General features: G+C 40.1%; 1 protein-coding gene across 1 annotated transcript in view; it reads right to left on the bottom strand.

Annotated features, from left to right (window-relative positions):
- Positions 1–2005: 2005 nt before the first annotated feature.
- Positions 2006–25520, bottom strand: part of ATF6 (activating transcription factor 6) — a 246077-nt gene continuing 222562 nt past the window's right edge. Inside the window, exon 12 of the mRNA XM_012639511.1 lies at positions 2006–2569. Coding sequence (XP_012494965.1) covers positions 2361–2569 — 209 coding nt within the window. The 3' untranslated portion in view covers positions 2006–2360. The remainder of the gene's footprint in view (positions 2570–25520) is intronic.

Here is a 25520-nt window from a genome sequence, read left to right on the forward strand (position 1 = left end):
GCACCCGGCCATGATTAATCTTTTGAATGTGTTGTTGAATTCGATTTGCTAGTATTTCATTGAGGATTTTTGCATCTATGTTCATCAGAGATATTGGCCTATAGTTTTCTTTTTCTGTGTCTTCCTCTGGTTTTGGTATCAGGATGATACAGGCCTCACAGAATGAGTTTGGGAGTATCCCTTCCTCCTCAATTTTTTGTAATAGTTTAAGTAGGATTGGTGTTAATTCTTCTTAAAAGCAAAGTGCTAAGAACAAGAAGTCCAAGTGATGGTTCCTTCTTGTGTGAGTCAGTGCAAAGGATAGAAGGGGAGCTCCCTTCACAATCGCCATAAACATACTGTATTTCTATCTACTGTGATAAGCACGGAGTTCTAGCGAAATATCAGCAGCTGGGGGATGACCATGTTGCCACTGCCTACTGGCCACAGTCACAGCTTTTTGTTGGGCTAATTCACATTAAAGAATGGGAGGAGCAGGGCCAGGAGAGGATACCCCATGAGAAGACTGCCCAGTCCCCTTAAGGTCTTCTAGGCATTTGCTTGTGATTCCTTGGCACCCATTAGAAAAATAGTCCCCAGGGAAAATGTTGTGGTCTGAAAGTGACCAATGCTAGCCAGTCAGAGGGGAGCACTGCACCGAACCTAAAATGGCTTGTGATGTGGATAAAGAGGAAGGTTAACTAGCACTTTTCAAACTCCAGATTCACAGGCAATAGAACAATAGAGCCCCCCTTTTTTCCCCTTCACAAAAGTTAAATTGATTTCCTTGGAAAGCATCTAAACTGGCTTGGGCAGAGAGGCACATGTCCAGAGAGTTAGAAATGTTGGTGATTCTTTAAATTGATTCAGGAGCCAGGCCTAATTTCACAGGCAGAAAACTAACTGGCTGCATGTCACGCTTGGGGGTTGATATGATTTCCCTTTCCCTTTGTTGCCAGGAGGAAGAGGAATTGATTGATATAGTGTGGAAAGGAAAGGGGAGAAATCCGACAAAGGCAAGTCTGTTGAGATAAGAAGCAGTGTTTGTAGAATGAGTTCTACTGAGCAATTGAAAAATTTTGTAGAAAGACAGGGAGGAAGACTCACTTTAGAAACTGAAGGGAGAGATCGCAGAGGATATCACTACCTGAGATCCACTTCTGTGAAATCATCAAATGAAACATAATTTGTCTACTATGGTGAAGAAAGTAGGCAAAGTACAGTAAAATACAAACGTATTTTTTTTCTTTTTGTTTTACCGTGGGAGGACAAGAGTTAATTCCTTGTCTTTTTACTGAAGAAACTGAAAATTATTGCCATATTATGGGGTGCACTCCCTCAGCAGGAATCCAAGCTTGCCTGTCTGTATTGCTTTAAGGAATAAATACGTATTAATTCTCAAAAGAAAAAGCTTTTGCCGTGCTTCAGCCTGAAGTCCATGGTCCTCAGCTGAATTTGGTATCATATTAACAGAAGATATGTGGTGGGGTGGGGACTCACAGTGAAAATGAAGGATCTGTCCTGTGGTCCATGAGGCCCTGCACCATATTAGTAAAGAGAAGACTTATGTATGTGTGCTAATACTTTGTGGTCTAGAGTCCTCAAGCAGTAACTGTGGAGTTAAACTATAATTGCACCAAACTTTCAATTTTTTAAACACATGTATTAATGGAGCTATCTCTTCTCTTAAAACTCCATTAACCCTTCCCTTCCATTTCATTCTCATCAGTTTGCTACCCGCTCCAACCCTCAACACAGTTATTCGTTCAGGTGTGAACCACAAATCCCAAGAAAAGATAAACTTTACCAATTGGGGGTTTTCCCTTTTACCTAAGGCTCCAAATTGTTTTGTCTCTTTTTAGAGTGTTTTTGGCTGTTATGGTTTTGAAATCTGTCTTCTCAAATAAGCACAATATCCAGAATGGGTTTGCATTAAATGAATGAAAAATCCAATCAGTGGAAACCATCTAAACATCTGTGCACTGGATAGCTTTAAATAAAATTCACTTTACTGCATCAATAAGTAAAGTGGCAGAAAGGGGAGGTGGATCTTATTTGAAAGAAGATCACTATTTAAACACAAAACAAATACAAAGGGTGTAGCGGTTTAGAGAGGTACAATAGGTAACACTGGAGGATGCAGGGTTACATTTGCCACTGAAGAAATGCTGTTTTCTTGTGTCTAAATCTCAGTGCTTTCCAAGTAGGTGGGTAGATGGTCAAAAACGGAGCAGCAGCTTTTTTTCTCTCTTTCCCCCTTGAATTCTAGCACAAGGCAGTTCTCTACCTGTCACCAAGAAGGCAGAAAAAGCAGCACTTCTCTCACCCGCTCTTCGGTTTGGCGGGGTACCGCTCTTAGTTTGCCAACATAGCCACAGGTACTACTGTAACGACTCAGGGATGGTGCTGACAACATGGGTTGCCTCCGTGGCTGCTGGAGGGGAACCAAAGAAGGTGTTGGTTTGATTCCTCTGCTGATCTCGGAGGTAGGGAGGAACTGATGAGCTTTTGATGTGGAGGATCCTGGTGTCCATCACCTGACAGTCAATCTGCATCATCACTTCGTAATCCTGCCCATTGATCACATTGTCTGCAAAAAGCAATAGACGCAAAGGATAAATATTCAACAGAATGTGCATCTCTGCCTCGAACTTCAGTCCCAGAAAGACAGAAATGTGCTTTAATGGTGTGAACTGTCAGTGAACTTTCAAGGGTGCCGAGGGACTTTATCAGTCACTAAGCAGAGCTACAGCATGGCTGGGTGCTAGGATGGCCTGTCCTCTCCCCAGTTCTAGTTACCGAACAATCTTCATTGACTAATAAGGGCTCAAGCAACAGCCAGAGGTAACACTACAGAGTATCTGTCCATAGACGTTGTATGTCTTATATGCTTTCCATGCAGTGTATTACCATGGCTGAGGCAAGTGGAACAGAAGGGGTTTTTTGTGGGGAGCACAGGGAAGAATAAATGGGAAGAAACCATTGTCGAAAGGACCAACATAGCAGGTGAATGATAAGGAGACCTTGGCCAAGTCTGCTTAGCTCCTATTCATCAGTAATATTTCTAACTTCGTTAAGATACTCCCAGCTGTGAAGTTAAGAATTTGTCTTAGGAGCTTAAGGTACAGTTGATAAGGAAGCCCCCCATCTATTACCTGGCTTCTGCAATTACGTTTACCAATTGTAATCAGCCATCTGAGACCCCACCCCTCAGAAGACCCTCATCAACCTAACACTAACCTATCCTGGCTTTTGCAATTGCATCAGCCACCTGAGACCCCACCCCTCGGACCACCCCAACCTAATAAAAGAGAAAAAACCTGGGTAGACGGGGCTCAGAATTTGGTGGCGAGACCCCTCTGAGCCTGCCAGCGAATAAACCTTGATTCTCCGACTCTCCGTGTGCCCCTCGGTTTGTCCTCGGAACCACCCACAGTAACACTTGCTATAACACAGTGAAGACTGACGACAAATTATAGACATCTGACAATTATGCTGTTTCCCAGAGATCACTAGCATTTCCCCTTCATATTGAGGTAATCTTTATTTCCGGAGTTCCTGATTCCAGGTATAAAGAGACAAGTACAATTCCAATATGGAATTAAAGAGAGTGCTATAGAACCTGCAGGTAAACTAGCGGGTATTTAGAAGGGAACAGGAAAACCATGTAGAATCATATTTACCACATATGGGGTAACTCACTGTCATGAGTTTAAAATACACAGACACGTACTATATTTCATTCTTTCTTCTTAAAAGGATGAAAGCTCTTTATTTTAGGGAGAGGACCAAATTACTCCCTAATTTGTAATCCTGGGTGGTCATGTTCCAACGTGTAGTCAATGAAATGGGCATAAAACTGATGAGAGATTATAAATAGATAATATTTTTCAAGCCCAGCTAAACAATCACAGCAATACAGCTAGCTGTGTGAACTTGGAAGAATGCTGGGTAGTTAACATGGCGTCTGAGGCTGCGCTAACATCTGTGAATCTGGAGCTGGGTGTAGGGTGGGGAACAGATTGCTGATGACATAGTTCTGTATTGCCTTTCTATGATGATGATGACACAGAGCCAACCAGCGAGTTTTAAAATTAGACATGTGGCTCCTCTAGGACAAAGAACTGAATTCAAAAGCAGAATTCTTTCTATTCTATTATGCTTTCTTTTTACTTTGCTGCTGTGTATGTCAAGCATAAATCTGGAGAAGAAAATGCAAAGTGTGACATTTGATCATCAGATTCCATTGTCATGTTTGGGAAAACTGAGCCATGGAACTTGTCACTTGGGAAGCTAGAAAAGACTTTTGGAGAACGTCTAGTCCATGGTGTCCTAAATTAGGCTCAAATTTACAGACTTTAGAGAGTTTTTAAGTTCCTTGAAATTGTGTTTTTAACTTTTTAAGTTCCTTGAAATCTGCTGTGAAGTTTTATTTGTGTGTGCATTTTTTTGGAAAAAGGGTCCATCACATTCTCAATGAGGTCTATGAGTGCCCCCAAAAGTTAAAAATTACCAGGCAGATCTAATCTATCAGTTTTAAGTGCTTTGAGTAGATGATATATTCTATTTTAAATCCAATGGAAAACATCATTCATCCACTTCTATTGGTAACTTATCTGTTCCAATGTTTAAAATAGTCTCCATTGATGATAAATTTCCCATTACAAGTCTTGTAAATCTCTTCTATTACAGTTGGAGCCAATTTCCTTCTTTCCCAGTCTTACCAGAGATGAAGAACAGCTGGTTGCTGCTGTGTATTAACTAACCCTACCTATTCTTTAAGACTATGTTATGGAAGCTTAACTCCAATTTTATAGGTCCTGCTGCATTGCAATGAGTAGCAAATCATTTTCGTATCTTTAGAGAATTAAATTTCAATGACTATAAGTTAGCCAATGTATCTTCTTAAAGTGTTTTCCAAAAAGTAGGAGATGGAAGAAAAAAATCCTGCTAATATGTTTGCAGTCATTTTACTCAGAACACGTGACTAAGTTCAGATTTCAAGGTGCCATACCAGTCATTTCCTTTTGGAACTGTAGTCCCTCTCTCCTCATTTTAGAAAAACTGAAGGATTTTGTGTGTGTGTGTGTGTGTGTGTGTGTGTGTGTATATGTGTGTGTGCGTGCACTGTGGCACAGAAGACCAAATAATGGAAAACACATGTATCAGAGACATGCAATACACATTACTAATTTTAACTGGTTTCCTGGATTAACTCAGAATCCAGATGACAGTTTAAGATCAAGACTAGGTTCTCTAATATAGCTCAAACCACCTGCAGAAGTCATTACAGCCCATGTGTCTGCTATGGATTTAACTGATATCTGGAGTTCTTTAGTACCGTAAATATTAAGAAGTGATGGAAAACTTAGGAATGTAAACTCAGGTTCTTTGAGGGAAAGCTAAAGCTGTGACTGATTCCAAAACCTTAGAGTTGTGAGCCACGGTTGCAATGGCATTGTCATCTGAAGCTCAACCGAAAAGAGAGGTTAGATTTGGTCTAGGTGGCTTTAAAATGGGTTTTGTTCTTCACGCCCTGTAGTAAGTTCTAGGCCCATGAAACTATCAGCATTTCCAGAAGAAGACTATCAGATAGGATATGAATGCCTGAAGCTGAATTCAGGAAGCCTCTACTGAATGATAGGCCGGATACTTTAACATTTGGAGTGACATGCCATTAAGAGTCCCAACAAACCCAACACCTCTAACGAATACTTAAAGGAGCTACAGCAACATTCTTTAGTCCTCTCTGCAGGACTTTATAAAAGGGTTCTTTGGGTGTTTCAGTACTAACCCCCATGGGCAGGCGATCTCACCATTACTGATGAGGTTCTAATTATTTTAATTAAAGGAGGACAAACTGGGAAACAGCTCATGATAACGCTTCATCTTTGCAGGCCCCTCTCCTGGGCTGCTGGGCATCTTTATACACTACACCCGTCCAAGAGCAGCAGAGAGGCTCCAAAACTCCTCTTAATGGCAGCAGATGAAGTTTGTTATTCTTTAAGGCTTTGAATTCTGCTAAAAAGTGACCACCCCTGGGAAGGACAACACCTTCAACTGTTGCCTCCAATTTGTCCCTCAGTGTGAATAAAAAATATCAGAGCAGGTTCTAATTGGGGAGATAGAACCTGAAGACTCTGGTGGCTTCGATGAGAAGGAGAGGAAGGGCCTCTGAAGGAAAACACAGGGACGTGAGAGGCCGAGGATGGACTGCACATGCTCATTAAGGACCATGTCAATGTGCGGGGCTCCAGTGAAGAGAAAGCAGTAAAGTCATGGGTTTTCTGACAAGAGGGAACATGGCCAACATTAGATTAGGGAGTTGTGAGAGCTGAGGTATGTAGAAAGACTGCTAAACCATTTTTGTAGATGTGTACTTAATGAAAAAAACCCCATGCCTATTTGGGAAAAATAGAACCAAAAGGAACAGTACTGGAGTGAAAATGTTAAAAGTTCACTCTTTCTCTTCTGTCAGCACACATTTGGGTCCTGCACAAATTGGTATAAATCTTATGTTCTGGGCCTTCTGAAGTTAAACAGAATGAGATGAAATACTGATCTGGGTCAGGAAAAAGGTATAAAATATGATTACTTCGAGTTTGAAATTAATCAGGCAAATAAAAAGAAAAAGAAATGGCTTCAAACATCAGCACTAAAATGTGATTCTGAATGGTCGGAAGGGTTGGGAAAGCCAGGAAAAAGTGTCCGGACATTGGAGGTGGAAAAACTCTAAGCAACGTGGAATTCTGAACAGCCTGAAAACACACAACAACTGAATTAAGCATGGCCTGCCAAGAGACTGTTAGCTGAGAGATGACTAACACACAAACCAGAACATTGACCATAAACAGAATTAAATATCCAAAAATTTTACATAAGGTTTCATTTTAAAAAGTGACAAGACTTCACTAGTGCTTTGCAGAGAAGCATATATAATAAAAGATTGCTATTCAGAATTAGACACTAATCCTAACAAGACATAGCTTGCTCTGTGTAAGCTAGGCTGGTGACAGGCAGTGCTGTTGTATCTGTGCCTGAACCCATTGGGGTGTGGGGTAAGTGCGTGTGGGGGCATGGAAGGTAGATAAGTATCACTGATTGAGGGACCACAAGAGACATCTTCAACCAAAACAAACAGAAAAACAAGGGAGATGGGAATACAAAGAACAAGGAAGTGGTAAAATATCTCATTTCTACTGTGGCTTCTAAGAACTTCTATAAGCTAACTCCACTATGCCAATCTCATCTCCAGTTTTCAACCTGAGTCCTGGTTTTGACCATCCCAACATGCTATGCGTTGCATCTCTGCTAGTATTTTTTCTTCGGCTTAGCAAACAACAACAACAACAACTTTTCTGCGCTTTCCTACCCAGTTCAATTCTATTTATCTTTTAAGGCCCACTTCCAAGAAACCTTCCATGAGAACTACAATGTTGATCTTTTTCCTTATAACCAATTTAAAAATGTTCCATTTAAATGAATAATGTTAATACTTATAGAAAAGAAGCTCCTTAAGAAATGCCTGGCAAAAATTGGGGTGGGGTGAAACTGAGGCAGGTGGTAAAACTAGAACCTCTCACTCATCAGCTGGGAAGAACACTGAGGGAATAAATAACAGTCACAGTGTAGATGGAAACACAGTAAGTGCTTCCAATTTGAAGAATCTTTCTGGAAGCATAACGGAGAACACATGCAGGGAGCAAAGAGCTCCTAGCAACCGCCATGTATGCCCTTTGTGGAGAGCAATTAAAAACAGAGTTTCTCTGACAGCAGAGATCTAGGATGGAGCGTGTCCAAAGGCAGGAGGGAAGGAAGGGGGGATATCACACACTCAACTGTAACACAAACCAGAATTTATTAACTAGTATAAGGGTGTGATGGACACTGAGCAATGGGATTTAGATGAGAAAGAGAGCTTACCTAGTTAGATGATCTATAACGATGTCACAAAACAAGTGTGTGGACCTAGAACAAGTGTATATAAAATCTACAGACCCTCAGGGGCACTTTTAGTGGTCATGATGATTGAAGGGCATTACTAAAATTTAGCGAGCAGGGGCCAGGAATGCTGGTCATTCTGCAATGTACAGGGACAGTCCCACACAACTGTCCTGTATCTCATACAATTAGGTACGAGTAGCTACTCAGATGGCAAATGACAGAGCAGGAGATTCAAACCTAAGTAGTGTGGGTTCAGAATCCATTCTTATAACCATTCTGCTATGCTGGGAGTATTGTCCTTTTCTGACCTCAACCAATAATTATTTATCATTTCAGAAAATCACATCACCTATGGCAAAGACACTCTTGGTATCTGAGTCCCCATCAGGACACACTTGGATCAGTCTGTATTTGTTGTACTCACAGTGACAGTGTATGTCAGTGCAAGCACCTGTCTTCTAATGCAATAGAAGCATTACAATATGTAACATACACAGTATGTCTAAATATTATATATTAATTCATCAAACATTTAATGAATTCCTACCATGTGCCAGGCACTGGGAATACAGTAATGAATAAAACAGAAAAAAATCCCTCCCCTCACAGAGTTTAATATTTTTTTAAAAAAATTATTTTTATGTTTTCAGAGATGGGGGTCTCGCTAAATAGCCAGGCTGGTCTTGAACTCCTGGGCTCAAGTGATCCTCCTGCCTCAGCCTCCTGAGTAGCTGGGACAACAGGCATGAGCACTGCACCTAAAGAGTTTAATTCTTATAAAAGGAGAGAGCGAAAGGGTAGAGAAAGAAAATAAATAAATAAGTATACAGAATGCTGACTTAGGTGCTATGGAGAAAAACAAAGCAGGGAAGGTGGTCCAAAGAGTGAGTGTGTGGGCTGGGGTCAGACAGCAGATTGCAGTTTTAGATGCAGGGCTCAGGGGAGGCGTCTCTGAGATGACCTCCAAATCAAGACCAAAGGGGGCCAAGGAGGAAGAGTTGCGCCACATGCCTGAGCTTCCAGCAAGACATTTCAGTGGAGAGGACTGGAAAGCCGTAGAAAATAGGGGTGAGGACTGACACTTGGCAGGAGAAAACAGGGCTAGAACCTGTAGATTTAAGAGTTATCTTCAGACAAAAGACAGATGGAACCCTGTGACCACACGGTATCACTCTTGGGGAGAGAATGTTGGGGAAACCTGTATTAACCTGTATAAACCTGTATTAAGAAGGATAGGCATGATGGGAAAAGAGGTCTCTGGTTCCAGCAGATCCCTGGGAGAACACTTTAACAGAGAAACCAAACTCAGTTTGTAAACTTCATTCATTCATTCATTCATTCATTCAACAATTATGTGAGCACTGATTACAAACTCTGTAATGGCCACGCACTGTTACAGACTCTTACAAACATTTAGATTCTGTACCCAAACCCAGACAGGGAGACGGTTGTCTAAAGGAAGATGGACACCATATGATGGATCCACAAAATTGTCAGTCAACATTCACTGAGTGTCTTAAGAAACTGCGAGGAATTATAGAAGAAAATGAGGTTTCTTCCCTTACCCAGCATACTCGAGTGCTGCAAAAGCAGAATTACATTTAAAACATCGGTAAAACATCAAACAAATGCATTTCCTCAGAGAGGCCTTCTCTTATGACCAAAAACTCACCCCCACGTCATGTCAGTTCTTTTCCTTCATAGCTCCTGTTATGATGCATAATTAAACATTGGTTTATTTGCTTGTTTAGTAATATGTGTCTCCTTCACTAGACCACTGGCTCCATAAAGACAGGGAGCTTGTCTGTTTTGTCCACCACTACATACCCAGAGCTAGCACAGTGCCTGGCACCCAGAAGACAAGGAGAAATAGAGAACACAGCCTTCAGTGCTGAGAAGGCTGTCTTCTCATCCTTGCTGGTTGTGCCATCCCAGAATAGTTCCAGAAATGGTGGTAGCAGCAAAGAATTTCTCATATCCTCAAATACAATTTTAGGCAATACCCTGTTAAGACCTTGTATCTGAAACACAGCCAAAGTCATTTCTTTCAACCTCAAGTTTATCTTTTGAATTCATAACCATAATAATGGCTCTTTTAAAGGTGACAAGATGAAATTTATCCCCTGGGAAATTTAGTAGCCTATACCACCTAGGTCTAAGCTATATATTAGGTCAAGTTCCTACTTTCTCTCAAGGTTTGCTCCCCTAGGTCTTTTGACAGACTATTTCAGGAAATCTGGCTAATTCCACAGCTGTTCAAAGACTAATGATTTTAGATTTGCTTTTCTCTGGACGTGGCTACTCTTTCCATGAGAATGCAGCCCACAACTGTGGGAGGTTTCTTCATTAGATCACATGAAAGAGTAACATTTCATTGATCTCAAATAGCTCCTGAAACATCATTAAAAAGAATATGACTAAAAAAATTATTACTTATTTTCTTCAAATTGAGTTTCCAGACTACCAAGTTAACATCTGATTATGTAATTACACTTAGTGCCTCAAAAACAGAAAACAAGCGAACTCAAGGTGTGTGTAGCAACAAAGAGGCCCATGAGAAGACCGAGTTGGGGGTAAAATTCATTCTGAAAGCTGAGTGATCTAGACCTGGAACCTGATTCGTTGTCCTAAAACACAGTTTGGAGTTTTAGCCTGGGGTCATGGGCCAACACCAGGTATGGCCAGTCACTTTTCTTCTTCTTATAATTCACTCACTGGCACCAAGCAGTAGAAAACTGTTTTATGTCACAATCTGAAATGTGAGACCCCTAAAAACTGAACCGATGTTCAGAAGCACTTCCCTATAACATCCAGGACCTATGAAATAGCCACTCTGAAGGCAGATTAAGGACCAAGCCTCTGCAGTTACTGCTACCGGGCTACAGAGCACTCTTTCTTCTCTTTGACTGCATTTAAAATCGATGTATGGGAATTATACATTCTTCTCACAGCATCAAAATGGTTTTCTCTGCAATATTCCTGCCCATTGTGTTGGGCAGGCTCAGCTTCTAATCTAAAAATCACTGAAGCAGAAGTCTAGACCACGAGACATACGATTGCAGTGGTCCCCAACCTTTTTGGCACCAGGGACCCTTTTCATGGAAGACAATTTTTTTTTTTTATTTCAGCATATTATGGGGGTACAGATGTTTAGGTTATGTATGTTGCCCTTGCCCCCCCCCACCCCAAGTCCGAGCTTCAAGCGATGGAAAACAATTTTTCCACTGACTGGGGAGGCGGGGATGATTCAGGCACATTATATTTATTGTGCACTTTATTTCTATTATTATTATTGTAATATATAATGAAATAATTATACAACTCACCATAGGTTGGGGACCCCTGTGGTAAAGGGCTAATAACCAGAATCGATAAAGAACTCAAGCAAAACAGCAAGAAAAAAATCAAACAACACCCTTAAAAAGTCGGAAAAAGACAGAAGATTTGCAAAAGAAGAAAGACTAATGGCCAATAACCATATGAAAAAATGCTCAATGTCTCTAATCATCAGGGAAATGCAAATCAAAACCACAATGAGCTATCACCTAACTCCAGTGGGAATGGCTTTTATCAAAAAGTCCCAAAATAACACATGCTGGTGTGGATGTGGAGAGAAAGGAACACTTATACACTGTTGGTGGGACTGCAAACTAGTACAACCTCTATGGAAAGCAGTATGGAGATACCTCAAAGAACTAAAAGTAGACCTACTATTTGATCTAGCAATTCCACTATTAGGCATTTACCCAAAGGGAAAAAAGTCATTTTATAAAAAAGACACTTGCATTCGAATGTTTACTGCAGCACAGTTCACAATCACAAAGATGTGGAATCAACCCAAGTGCCCATCAACACATGAGTGGATTAATAAAATGTGGTGTATGTATACCATGGTGCACTACTCAGCCATAAAAAATGGGGAACTAATACCTTTTGTAACAACCTGGATGGAACTGGAGACCATTCTTCTAAATGAAGTATCACAAGAATGGAAAACCAAACACCACATGTACTCCCTATTAAACAGGAACTAACTAATCAACACTTACATGCACATATGGAAATAAAGAGATTTCCGTTGAGAAATCAAACAGGGGGGAGGTGGGAGGAAAGGCTGGGTAAATCCATACCTAACAGGTACAATGCGCACTATCTGGGTGATAGGCACACTTATAACATTTACTCAAACTATACAAAAGCAATACATGTAACCAAAACGTTTGTATCCCTGTAATACTCTGAAAAAAAAAAGATTTAATTGTATAGAAGTATTGAAGTATTACTATTTCGCTATGAGCAACACTACGACGTTAAATAATTAGTTTTCACATTTAGGAGAAAAGCAGCACCCAGTCCTATTAATTAACCCTGCTTGTAAAGTCAGGCAATTGGTGGAGAATCTGCACCTGCAGACGCTCCAGGCAGAGGGGCTGGGGCGGGACCTGGGCCATCAGCGCTGGCTGAAGATCACACTCCAGGACCAAGTCTGGCCTTAGCTCTTTTCTGCATAATATTTGTATCTGTGGGTGAACTGAAAAATTAAACAGTGCCCTTTTAATGGGTGAGATCAAATTTGAAAATGTGTTCAACAGGCTGGAATACTAAATTTAAAGAGATAAGATAAAACATCAAATAAGAATAAATCAGAGGCCCTGAATTTCTACTGTTTTTCTGGCTGGTCAGACCTTATCTGAAGTACTGCATTTAATTTTGCTGCATTTTGGGAGTACGCTGTCTGGCAGACACCTAGGATTTTACCTTTAAAATTGGAAGCTCCCTTTTCCCAATATGTACTTGATGCCTCTCTCTTTTGTGGAAAATAAATGAAATTAGCAAAAAAAAAAAAAAAAAAAAATTCTATAGCATGAAGGAACCTTAAAAGAGGACTGATACCACCAAATTACTCTCTACCTATTAAAAAGTCTAGTATACTTTTTACTCATAAAATGGAATCCTAAAGTATTTTGGACGGTTGTCACACAATACCACATATATTCAGAAAAAGTTATTCGAAGGCTAGAACAATTATCAATAGGTTAAAATTAATGAGATCTGACATGGCATTGAACTGGAATACACAACAAATTGAATGAAGTGTGATAAACTGAATTTTCTTATATATATATATAGTCAGAAAGTATAATAGTTTGTATAACTCTGAAATCAACTCTGCATGGTTTTTGGTTTTTTTAATAGGAGGAAGTGTCTCTCCCCGCTATGGTTTGTATATTTGTTTCCCCCAAACTTCATTTTGGGATTTGATCCCCAGTGTGGGAGGTGTATGGGTCATAGAGGCAGATCCAACATGGATAGATTAATGCCCTCCCTCAGGGGTGAGTGAGTTCTCAATTTATTAGTTCCCTCAAGAGCTGGTTGTTATAAGGAGTCTCGCACCTCCCCTCTATTTCCCCTGCTTCCTCTCTCGCCATGTGATCTCTGCACACAGCAACTCCCCTTTGCCCTCCCTAAGTGGAAACAGCCTGAGGCCATCACCAGATGCAGATGCAGGCACCATGCTTTTTGTATAGCCTACAGAACTGTGAGCTAAACAAGCCTTTTTTTTAATAAATTACCCAGCCTCGGGTATTCTTTTATAGCAACACAAAACAGATTAAGACACTCCCCGACCACCCCTGCTCAGGTAATAAAGCCTGTTGGAGGGCACAGAAACAGGTTAGCCTCTCCCGCCGCCCCCCCCAGCCCCCAAACTCCTGAGGCTTCTCAGACACATCCACTCCTGAAACGCAGTTCGACTCAAGCACATTCCTAGAAGTAATCACACTGGAACATCAGTTCCCTAAGGGCAGGCATTTTTATCTGTTTTTTTCACTGCTGAATTCCCAGTGCTTGGCACACAATAAATATTTTTTTTTGTATAAAGGAATGAATGAGGCCTTGGTTGTATAGAAATGGCTCCACAGGATGCTGACTTAAAGAGGGTGGGAGTTGGAAGTGCTCTTCTCTGCTGAATTTGGGAAACTGGGCTAAGCAAGAATTAGAGTAAGGCAGCTGCCTCAGGAGAGACAGGTTGTCCTACAGATTCAGTTTTTAACCAGATAATTCCTTCCCTCTCAAAAACAGGGCAGTTGTGGCATTAATAGTGGGGTGGAGACCAGGCTCACAGGTCAATGTCTGGAACATTATTTGCCATTCTGAGTCTCATTCTCTCCATTGAAATGTCAGCAATTCTCAGTCTGCATTAAACTTTTGGCTGCTTTTCAATCACATAATGTTCAGAAAAGCCTAGAAGTTGGAGTACATTCATGTGTTTACTTCCCTCAGTTCCTTACAACTGATAGTTTTGCAGGCTTAAATAAGTGAGACCAAGGAAATGGTCTTTGTAAAGGTGTCTGGATTTATAAATAGTTTTACTGCTCCATATAAGCTTTGCAACATGTAGCCCTGCTTGTAGGCAAGTTTCATTAACAATAGATAAGGTCAAATATATGTTGAGAATCTGAGATTGCTAATTTAATCTCATCCTTAGATAAAATCTAATCAAATGTTGAGTCATTTAAGATTTTACTTTTTAAAAATTAAAAAAATTGATTTTTATCATTTGGACATAAAAATCTAAGAGACTAATGCAGATACTACTCTCAGGCAATATAATCATGGGAAAAAATAATGGATGACTGCCTTCTTTAGATAATTCCTATAAATGGCTGAAGCTCACTTTGGCATTTTCAATATTCACTTTACTCTTGTAGATGAAGTAATCAGAAAATATTTATTCTAGAAAAGATGGAAGAAAAGATTTTCCCTCTTGCTACTATTAGAAACCAATCTAGAAAAGTTGCCTAACAAAGAACTAATAAGGAAGGAATCTCCATATTATTCAGATAGTAAGTGTTGGAGGATATATGATTGAATAGCTAGTAGGGGTCACTACCAAGTACAATTAAGGCACTGCTCTGCTGTGATCTGGAATTCCAAACCAAAAAAAATAAGGAATACATTGGCTGTTACCCTTTTCTCAGTGTCTTAAAAGAAATGGCTTAAGGACCATGAAATATTTTTGAGTTCCATAATATAAAATAATTTAGAATGTATCATTCTGCACATTAAGTAGTTTTTCCATTCTATGAATTCTGATATACTACTACATAAGTTTATAAATAGCACCACTTATGACTCTTATAACAAATGCTTTTTCAAAAAATTATCATGATTTTTGAATTCTTATAAAATGGGATATAGAAAAGACATCTCTTGCTATGGTAATCCTATTATTCTGAGCCATAAAACATAATTTCTCTTTTTAGCAGGTGACAAGGACTCTCTCCGTAACCTAACTTTAATCAGCCTCCTCTGAGCCCTCTTCTCAACTGGGTCTGACCTTGGGCTTCTCTCTCTGTCCTTGTAGAATCCATCTTGAGCAATACTTTTGCTAAATGAGTTTAACGAAAATCCTCCACCCTTGGTCTCTGACCACCCTCGATATCTAATCACCCTGACCTGACCTCAGCAAGAATTCTGTTGCATCAGTCTAGCAAGAATCTCCCTTACTCTTGATGTTTCCACTTAGTATAATAATTTTCCATCTACTGACCCCCACCTGCTCCTTGGTTATAAATCCCCATTTGTCCTTGTTAGAGCCGGACTTGAGCCCAATCTTCCTCCCTTACTGCAAGACTCCATTGCAGTGGTCCCTATATCTACTGTTCTGGCCTCACTTTAATAACGTCTTCCTTACTACCTTCAGCAAGTGCCATGAATAATTTTTTTATTTAACACAAGGAGAACACTGCTCTCAATCCTTCTTCTATTTCTTTCAGAAAATGGAAGCAGTCGTAGTTACAAACCTACCGAGTGAACCCTGGGACTATAGCTCTCTTGGCAAGAAGCCAAATGGCATTTTAGAAAATTAAAAAGTGAATTAACTATAAAATGTTCTGATCAATAAATGTCATATCTGACTTGTTGAGGGTAGAGTAAGAACATAGAGTGAAGGATAACAACCAGGGATAAAGCCTAAGGGAGGGAAGTCTCTTGCTTTTTCGTTTTACAAATTCATAAAATCAAAAGAGGTTTTTTTTTGTTTGTTTTTTAGGGTAAGACCTGCCACATTGAAAATTACAAATATTGAATGAAAAGTGGGCATAACTAAGTAAATATCACATTCCAGTGTTCCATTTAGCTGTAAAAATGACAAACACTGCTAAAAACCCCAAACTAGGCCTGCTCCATCCCTTAAGGCTCTTGTGGAATGTACGCAACACTGCTATGAGAATAGCTTGGAGACCAAATTCCCAGAGATTTCTGGTTGTAACTATGGGACTAAAACCATGAGGAGATTTTTTAGCAAGGATGTCATTTTGATTTTTTGAACTCTAAGAGAGTTTCTCATGCTCAGTTATGGAAGACTTCCTAATAGGTGGCACTGATACAGCAAAAACATATTCTTTCTGGAGGATTCACAGTTGTCTCACAGAAGTGCTATCATCAGGGTTAAAATGAATGAGGATTCTTCCCCAGACTCCTCCTAACATTCACTCCCCTTTGTTAAAGACTGCAGGTCTGAAGTTGGCACCCTGTAGCTTCTTATGTAAATACTTAGGTGGGAGACCCAGGCTCATAAAAGCAGGTAGCTGAGGGCTCAAGGTCCCAGGGTAGTATCAGGGTAGGACTGTTTACAGATGAGATTTCTAACCCAAATCCTGGTTATTTGTGATCATTCATAAAACCAGCATGTACATTCCACTCCACACACTTACATAACACAGTTTCTATCTTTAAGCAGCTTACAATCAAGTTGGTAGGCAAAATACATATGGGAAAAAAACACTAATAACTTCTGCTGGCAGTGTGAAAAATAAATAAAAATAAAACAATTCACAGGACAGGATATGAAAAATTGTAAGACAATATAACGGTATGGCTATAGCTAATAGAAATTAATAGTAAGCTTTCTATTAGGATCCTACTAGTAGTTCTGTTGTAAAGGATAATTACAGTGTCTCACAGTGAAAAGTCATTCAATAAATACAGTAAAGACGAGATGGCTTTTGGGAAACTGCAAGACTTATTTGCGAAGTCCAAACACATTATCTGGTATAGTGACAGATAATGGTTATAATAAATTAACGAAACTTCTGTCCAAACAAAGAAATGAAGAGAACTGCCTTTAACCCAAGTACAGATATATGAAAGTACTCAGGGACAAAGAGAAAGAAGAGATTAATTCCTTCTGGAGCAAATGGGAACGAAGTAAGAGAAAGGCGACTGAGGGTGCTGCTGTTTTGTTTTACTTTGTTTTCAAATGAAAGTTTTGGTTTTATTTACGGATCAAATCCCAGCTTCAGTAATTAACTTGCCATTCTTACTTTCTCAAACTTGTTCTATCTTGCCATGGTTGGCAGGTTCACTTTGCTAGCAGCCGGTGTGCAGCACGTAACAGGAGTGAGAATTATAAACCTTACTCAAGTTGTGCATTTAACAACTAATGTTTGTAAAGGAGTTGGAAAGCTGCCTCCTGCTCTTAAGAATATGTACATCACCTCGTAATAACTGCATTTTATTCTCTATAGAGGGAATTTTTACCAAAGAAATGAACCAAGCTGAGATACAAGGCCAAACACTGCATTTAACCTTCTTTGCCAAAACTTGTAAAGAGTTGGACAACCAACAGCCTAACTTATTGGTGCACTTCTTTTTAGGTCTGACGACCATGTGCATATCCTCAATTCCGAGTGGCAAAGAGTACAAGGCCACATTGTAGACATATTTCCTTTCCTGACTCAGACATTGCTATTACTGATTTAGTCCCTGTCCTTAAGTGGTCTTGCCTTCTGGTTTCTCTGCCACTTGGCTAACTCTGAGGAAGTAGCAGTTAGAGCCTTCTTGCAGCAGAGGCTGCATGAGATCAGAGGATGCGTGAGCTCCTTTGCATGCCTGCTGACCCTGCAATGTAACACAGTGAAACAAAAAGCCTACCTTTTGCACAAATGTGGGGAAAAAAATCAAACATGGTATTATGATAAAAGGGGAGTTATAGAAATATCAATGCACAGTTCACCTACAGAATAAACTGCATACCTTGTATGCATAGAATTGAACAACTTAAAAAGAAAACTGGGGTTGGGTGTGGTGGCTCATGCCTGTAATCCTAGCACTCTGGGAAGCTGAGGCAGGAAGATAGCTTGAGCTCAGGAGTTTGAGACTAGCCTGAGCAAGAGTGAGACCCCATCTCTACTGAACAGAAAAATTAGCCAGGTGTCATGGCATGTGTCTATAGTCCCAGCTACTTGGGAGGCTGAGGCAGGAGGATCTCTTGAGCCCAGGAGTTTGAGGTTGCAGCGAGCTATGATGATGCCACTGCACTCTACCTGAGTGACAGAGCGAGACTCTCTCTCAAAAAAAAAAAAAAAAAAAAAAAAAAAAAAAAAAAAAAAGAAGAGAAAAGAAAAAAGAAAACTGAGCAATTCATTTATTTTTGTGATGGATTCAGGTTAAGTTAAACCTGTGTGGGGCTTTGAAATGACTAATAGCCCCTCATTTTAGATGTTAGGAATCTGAGGCCCAGAAATACTTAGGTTTATTTTAAGTTCTGTAATTTACTCTCATTATTCCTGCTGCTTGGAGACAGTCCAAAGGGAGGGTTGGTCTACATCCCCTATGATATAGTAACTGATGAAATAATTGTTTTCAAAGTGAAAATTACATAAAAAGTATTCATAATTAACTGAGTTTTATTTTATAACATTACTTACAACTTTTCCTGGGGTTGGTCTAGGCGACTAGGCCTAGGCTCCTAGGCTGGCTAGGCTCCAAGCCGAAGCAGCATGGAATGTGGATCGGAAGGCAAGTGTCAGTTTTAGCTCTGCTACTGCTGGGTCACATCATTCTGGGGAAAATCACTTAGCCTCTTTGATCTTCTATTTTCTTATCTATTTTTGCTCATAAAATATTTACTGAATGCCTACCATGTGCCAAGGCCATTCTGGGTGCTGCAGTTGAGAAGTGAACAAAACAGACCAAAGCCCTACCCTCCCAGCATTTACATTCTGGTGGGGAGGAGAGGGCAGACGGTAAACAAGAGAAGTAAATATACAGTATGAAAATGATAAAGACTAAGGACAAGACTAAGACTAAGCATGGAAGGTGGATATGAAATGTTAGGTGCTAGATGGAACTTTGGAAAGAGTAGTCTGGGAAGGCCTGACCAGCAAGATGAATTTTTTGTGAAAAGGTGACTTTTTGGTCAAGACCTGACAGGACTGAGAGCTAGTCATGCAGGTATCTGGGGAAAGGACATTACAGGCAGAGGGAGCAGCCAGTATAAAGACCCTGAGGCAGGAGCATGGCCTGAGCATCTGGGGAACAATAAGGCGACCAGTGTGATGGGGCAGAGAGAATAAAGGGGAGGGTACGAGGAGATGAGGCCAGGGAGGGAACCAGGGGACCAGAATCCTTACAGGTTACACGGATTTGGTCCTTTACTCTAGTTAGATGGGAAGCAAATGGAGAGTTTGAGCAGTAGTGTCATGAACTGACTTATGTTTTAGTAAAATCACTTTGCCTAGTGGCTTGCTTATTTATTTCAAAGGGCATGATAACCACTCATATTTCCAAAATTCTTAAGGATTAAATATGATGATGTTTGTGGAGGGCTTTCAGGATATCAAGTGATATAAACTGTGAGTGATTATTATGTGGAGTCAGTATAGAACAGTAGAGAGACATCAGTCTTTGGAATCACAGACATAGATCTGAAGGCCAGCTAGCAAGTTTTGTAACTTCATCTGTAACACAGGATATTAATACCTAACCTGCAGTATATGGTTACAAGAGTTAAACATAATTATGCCAAGTACTGTACCTATCACAGCATGCAACACACACCTTTCAATACAGCAAGAACTGAAAGGTGTCACTGCATCTTGGAGCAAAGGGAAGAGCCCCGGGAATTGGCAATCCTGGGGTCTAGCCCTGGCCTTCCACTGCCTCACGGTGCAGAAAGGAAATCAATTGCATTCTCCATAGTTTGTTCATTTTCTCCATGTCTCCAGTGGATAGGCGTATGTCTGCTGGTTTCCTGTAGTGATGTAAGGGTTAAGGACTTAACGTGTGTAGCACCACTGTATAAAATGAGATACTAAAGAGTGTTTCACTCTTAATACAAGTGTGACTAAGACTTACACTAAGCAGACAGTGAAAGAATCCAGAGGAAGCTGCTGCATTGGAAACAATGTGTGATTTATCTGTTTATCTTGAAAGCATTACCCAGAGTCTTTTGAGTTCTGCAATTTAGTACACAGAAAAAGAAGAATAAGAGGAGGAGAAGGAAGAGGAGGAGGAGGAGGAAGAATGGGAGGAAGAGGAAGGAGAGGAAGGGAGTGGTGGTGGTGGCGGCGGCAGTGACAACGAAGAGGATTAAGAAAATGATGATGACAGGGTTGTAGCAGCAAATCTCTCACACAGTGGAAATAGTTCCAGAAAGGAAAATTTGGCAAGGATTAAAATTTTCTTTAAGTCCTCACTTAGTGCTAAGAAAGCACTAGAAAAGATGGCAAGTTTCCTATATCTCTCATTTTTAAGCCAAGTTATCCTAATCAGCTCCTTGTAACTTAATATCTCTCTCCAGAATTCTTGACATCTCTTCTTTCTGGGCTTCTTCAGTGAAAATCCTGGGGCCCTTCCTGAGTGAAAGCAACTGGAACTGCCACATAGTTTATATGGGTTATCATTCATCTCTATGAGAGCCAGGCTAAAGGCTGAAAACTGAGTTGGTTTATAATTTAGAAAATGCAGGCTATAAACTTTCTTAAAAGAACCTACCTTTCTTTGGATTTTTAAAAAGCACGACTTTAAGGCAGAGAAGGCAAGTCTAAGGCCACCCAATTTCTTCTACAGACTAACAGTGACTTGTTACTTTTACACTACTAGTTCATCTAGTCAAAATACCACCAAATACACAAAGTTACCCTGGACTGCAGCTGGGTATCGCAAACCCCAAACAACTGTAAAGTGCAGTCACCTCTCATGTTTTTGCACTGACAGGCATTATCCTAACAGAGCTATGAATATTCTCAATTTAACCTTTATTTTTTAAGCAGGGACTAAAATGCCCAATTTAATATATAAACCAGCAGATTCAATTAATAGAGTATAATAAACAAGAGCTTTCCTCAGACATATAAAGCAGGGCTGACGTTCCCCCAATGGGAGTTCGTTCCTATGATCAATATGATTCAATTACATAAATATTTACTTAGCAGCTGTTATATGTCAGCACTGTGCTGGATGCTGGGGAAAGAGAGATGAGTGAGTGAGACCTGGCCCCTGATCAAGGTGTTTGCCATCTAGTAAAAGAGGCAGCTATGTAAACTGATACAACCATGCGTATATGCATACGGTGCACTGAGAACAAAGAGGAGGGGCACCTACCCCAGCCTGGGAGGTGGAGAGGTGACAAAGAAGGCTTTCTGAAGGAGGTGACGCTTGAGCTGAACTCTAAAGGATTCTTCAGCCAGGTTTGAGGTGGGGGAAATTCTAGAGAGGGATAAGCGTTAGTAAATACATCAAGTCAGGAGGCAGTGTGCTGTGGGAAGTAGCGCTGAAGTACGAAGTGTGAGGTGGAAAGTGGGAAAAATGAGGTTGGGGAGATGAGAAGGGGCTGTTCTCACAGAGCCTAGAATTTATCCCAGTGGCAACAGGGAGCCACTGAAGGGGTTTAAGGAAGTGAGAAACAGGATGGGATATGTACCTTGTCGAAATAGGTCCCTGGTGGTAATGTGGAAGATAGAGCCAGAGGAAGATGGAGACAACAACAAATGGATGAGTCAATCTTAAATTTTATATATCCTGACTTTTTCCTTGGGAACTAAGATGTCTGTAAGTTTTGTCTTATATCCACCAGTTAAGATAAAAGCATAGAAAAAAGATTTTTAACATGTGTACTGCATTCTAAAGCATTTCCCACTTGATGCATGAGTGACACTGTTGTCAGGCCTGGTTTGTCTCTGATATACAAGCCCAGTGCAAGAAGGGAACCTCGACAAGCACAATGTGGCTGTTAGGCCCACAGTGAAACCCCCCTCACCACCATTTTTTTTGGTAACAAACTGGCACAATCTACTGCAGCATCTCCTTAAGCAGAATTTTCAGGAAAAGGTCGCTCAAAAAGGATCTGGAGAAACAGGGGATTATTGAGGGATTATTAAAGAATTCGCTACATTTCCTACGTTGCTTCCAACTCCTACATTGCTTCCTATTTAACTAAAATAACTTTGGTTACATTATCAAAGAACAGAAATATGTATCAAGCCTCTTCTGTGGCTATGGCTGTTCAGAAATTAACATAATTAAACCATACAACAGCAGTAACAATACTTTTATTAGGAAAAAGTAAAGTGGTTTAGAGAAATGGGGAGTGAGAAAGGTTATGGAAACAGGAAGGGAACTGTAACAAGGCACCTAGCCTATACTGTTTCATTTAATCCTTACGACAGTCCTAGGAGATAACCCCATGTTAACACATGAGAGAGCTGAGTCCCAGAGATTCACATATATTGCCCCAAAGCACACAGGATGTGAAGTGCTTTGGGGCAATATGTGTAAATTAAATCAGAATCAGATTTGAACTCAGGTCTGATCTCAAAGTCTGGGTGTTTTTCCATGAGAGCAAGCTATGTGACCTCTCAGGAAGAAGTAGCAATTGAAACATTATCAACACCAATCAACATGCACTTTATTTACACTCATGAAGACCTTTTAGATTGATTAAAATGCCTCGTATTTGAGAAGTGTCTTCATTCCCTGTTTGCTTTTTCGTTTCTCTTACCCTTCTTCTACCCCTTACATCCTTTTTTTTTAAACAAAGGAAAGGGATGGCAAATTGATGCCCAATCTTACCACAGAAAAGAAGAATTATATAAAAACAGAATCTCTTGGGACCTTTTAGATTTGATTTCCAAACCCAAGATTGGTCAGGTCCAACGTTTTTAGGTGACTCTGAGAACAAACAAAATCCTGTCCATCTCTACGTTGTGTATCGAATCATTCTACAAACACTGAATTCCTACTTCATTCATTCCATGGTGGGGGGCTCTCTCTACTATAGCACCCTAACCTATACTATGGTGAAATATGAGTAAGTACTTGAATTTGAACATCCAATAAATATTAAGCACTTACTATGTGACAGGCAGCATTTTAAGGGCCAATGATACACTAACAAACAAATCTAAGTTCCTGCCCTCATGGTACTTATATACCAGTGGAGAAATCTGAGCAAAAACAGATACAATTTCAGATAGTGACAATGCTATGAAGAAATGAAAGCAAGATAGCTATCCAGAGGAGGGAGGGAAGGAGAGAGAGGGAAAGGGAACAATATACTGTATTCAACAACAGGGTGATTGGAGAGGCTGAGATCTGAGTGATGGGAAGGAGAGAGACAGAGAAGGACGAGACAGAACAGTGTTCCAGGCAGAGGGACTAGCGAGCGAAAAGGCCATGAGGAAGGAATGAGCTTGGTATGTTCCAAGAAGCATAGAAGGCCAGGGAGGTTAGGGTGGGGCAACTGAGGAAGAGAAATAAAGCCAAAGAAGACAGCAGGGAGCAAATCATGTAGGAATCTGTAAGCCAGGGTAAGAGACTTGGCATTTTTTCTGAGTGTGATAGGAAGCTATTATAGCATTTTGAACGGAAGAGGAATATGACTTCATTTAATTTTAAAAAAAAAAATGCCACCCTGACTGCTGTGTGCAGAGTAGAACAAGAGACCACTAGTTAGGAAGGTATTACAGTCTTCCCACTGAAATATAGTGGTGGCTTAGATTAGAGTGATGGAGGGCAGGGTAGTAGATGGTGACAAGTGGTAGGACTTGTGGTCTATTTTGAAAGTAAAGTTAATAGGACTTGCAGATGGATTAGAGTTGGTGAGAGAGAAAGAAGAATCAAGATTGTCCTAAATTTCCGGCATGAGCACCTGGGAGACTTAAGATGGGAAGAGGTTTAGGGAGAAACGTGAACCCTCTGAAACCTATATTCAGTTTGGGACATGTAGGTGTTCAGGGATATTAGAGAGGCAGCCTGGTATAGAGGTCTTGAATTCAGTAAATAGATCAAGGCTAATGACACAAAACTGGAAGACATCAGCACATAGATAATATTTAAAGCCATGTGTGGCAGAAATTGCTGCCTGTCCTCCAAAATCCATTATCCTTTTTTTTCCTCCAGTAAAAGAATTTCCAAGTTTTAGCTGGATCCATAGCTACCTGTCTAAAGACTGTATTTCATACATTCCCTTCAGCAAGTTATCATGTGACTCAGGTCTGGCCAATGGGATGAGAGCAGACAGAATATGTTTAACTTCAAACTGTGTCCTGAAGGGAAGGGATGTGTCCTTAACTTCCTATTTTCTTCTTCCTGCTGGTGAGAATACAGACATGATGGAGGGTCTGGAGCAGCCATCTGGGACCAGTAGAAGCAGCATGTTGAGAACAGCAGAGAAACAGGAAAGAAAAAGGCTGAGTTTCCAACACTAACAAGCCACCATATCAGTCCTAGACCACCTTTCACATCTTTATGGAAAGGGAAATCAACTTTCATCTTGTTCAAGCACCTGCATTCTGAGGTCTTTGTCACAGAAGCCTAAAATATATTATAATTTATATACCATGGGATTGAATGAGATCACCTAGGCAAAAGACCAGAGTGCTAAGGTCTAAGTCCTGGGATATTTCAACGTATAGGGTTCAAAAGAAGAGAAAGAGTCAATAAATGAGACTGACAAGAAGTAATTAATGAAGTAAGATGAAAAACAAAACAAGAAGTTATAGTGGAAATCAATTAAACAAAGTATTCCAAGACGGTACTGAATGTTGCTGGGAGTAAGAGGAAGACACAGAAAAGAATACGAAGGTGACAGAATCTTTGACAAGCAGTTTCAGTGAAGCGATGAGATGAAAGCCTATTTGGAGTAGGTTAAAGAGAGAACAGGAGGAGAGGAGGAAATAGTGAGGATAGATGAGTCTTTCAAAGAGTTCTGCTAAAGAGGGTAACAGAAAAACGGGGTGGTGGTAATGGGAGGGGAAACTAAGATTTAGGGAACATATTTTAAAAGTGAGCACTATTATCATTGAAACCATTGTAAGTTTTACTAAAAAGTGAGAGCTCTGAAATACAATATGAAGTACTTAAATTTTTATAAAGGAGTAATTCGTTCTTTGAAAACATGATCCAAACTCACCTTCTTATAGAAATGGCAGCTTACCTCATAATAAGCTGTTAAACTTGAGACCTGTAAGGTCACGTTAATATCACACATGCTACTGCTACTCTACAAATGGAAATAGTAGTGGTTTATGGGATTTACTTAGAAATCAGTGCCTACAATTAAAAAAAAAAAGCTTTGTTTTTTTAACAAGAAAAGTTTGTTTTTTAATATTAATAAGAAAGTTGATAGTGTGACAACTTTCTTCTACTAACTTTTTCGTCTACCTTTTATTTTTGGCATCAGTGAGTATAAACTTTGGTGAACTTTTCTCATCTGAGAAATATGACCATTTCCCTAAAAATCTTTATGCTCCTATAGTTCTTCTGCATTCAAAGAGATATCTTAGGTACTATGAAAATCACTAAAATTTAGT

This window comes from Propithecus coquereli, unplaced genomic scaffold, assembly GCF_000956105.1.
Source record: "Propithecus coquereli isolate 6110/MARCELLA unplaced genomic scaffold, Pcoq_1.0 Scaffold140, whole genome shotgun sequence".
In the NCBI taxonomy this organism is placed as follows: domain Eukaryota; kingdom Metazoa; phylum Chordata; class Mammalia; order Primates; family Indriidae; genus Propithecus; species Propithecus coquereli.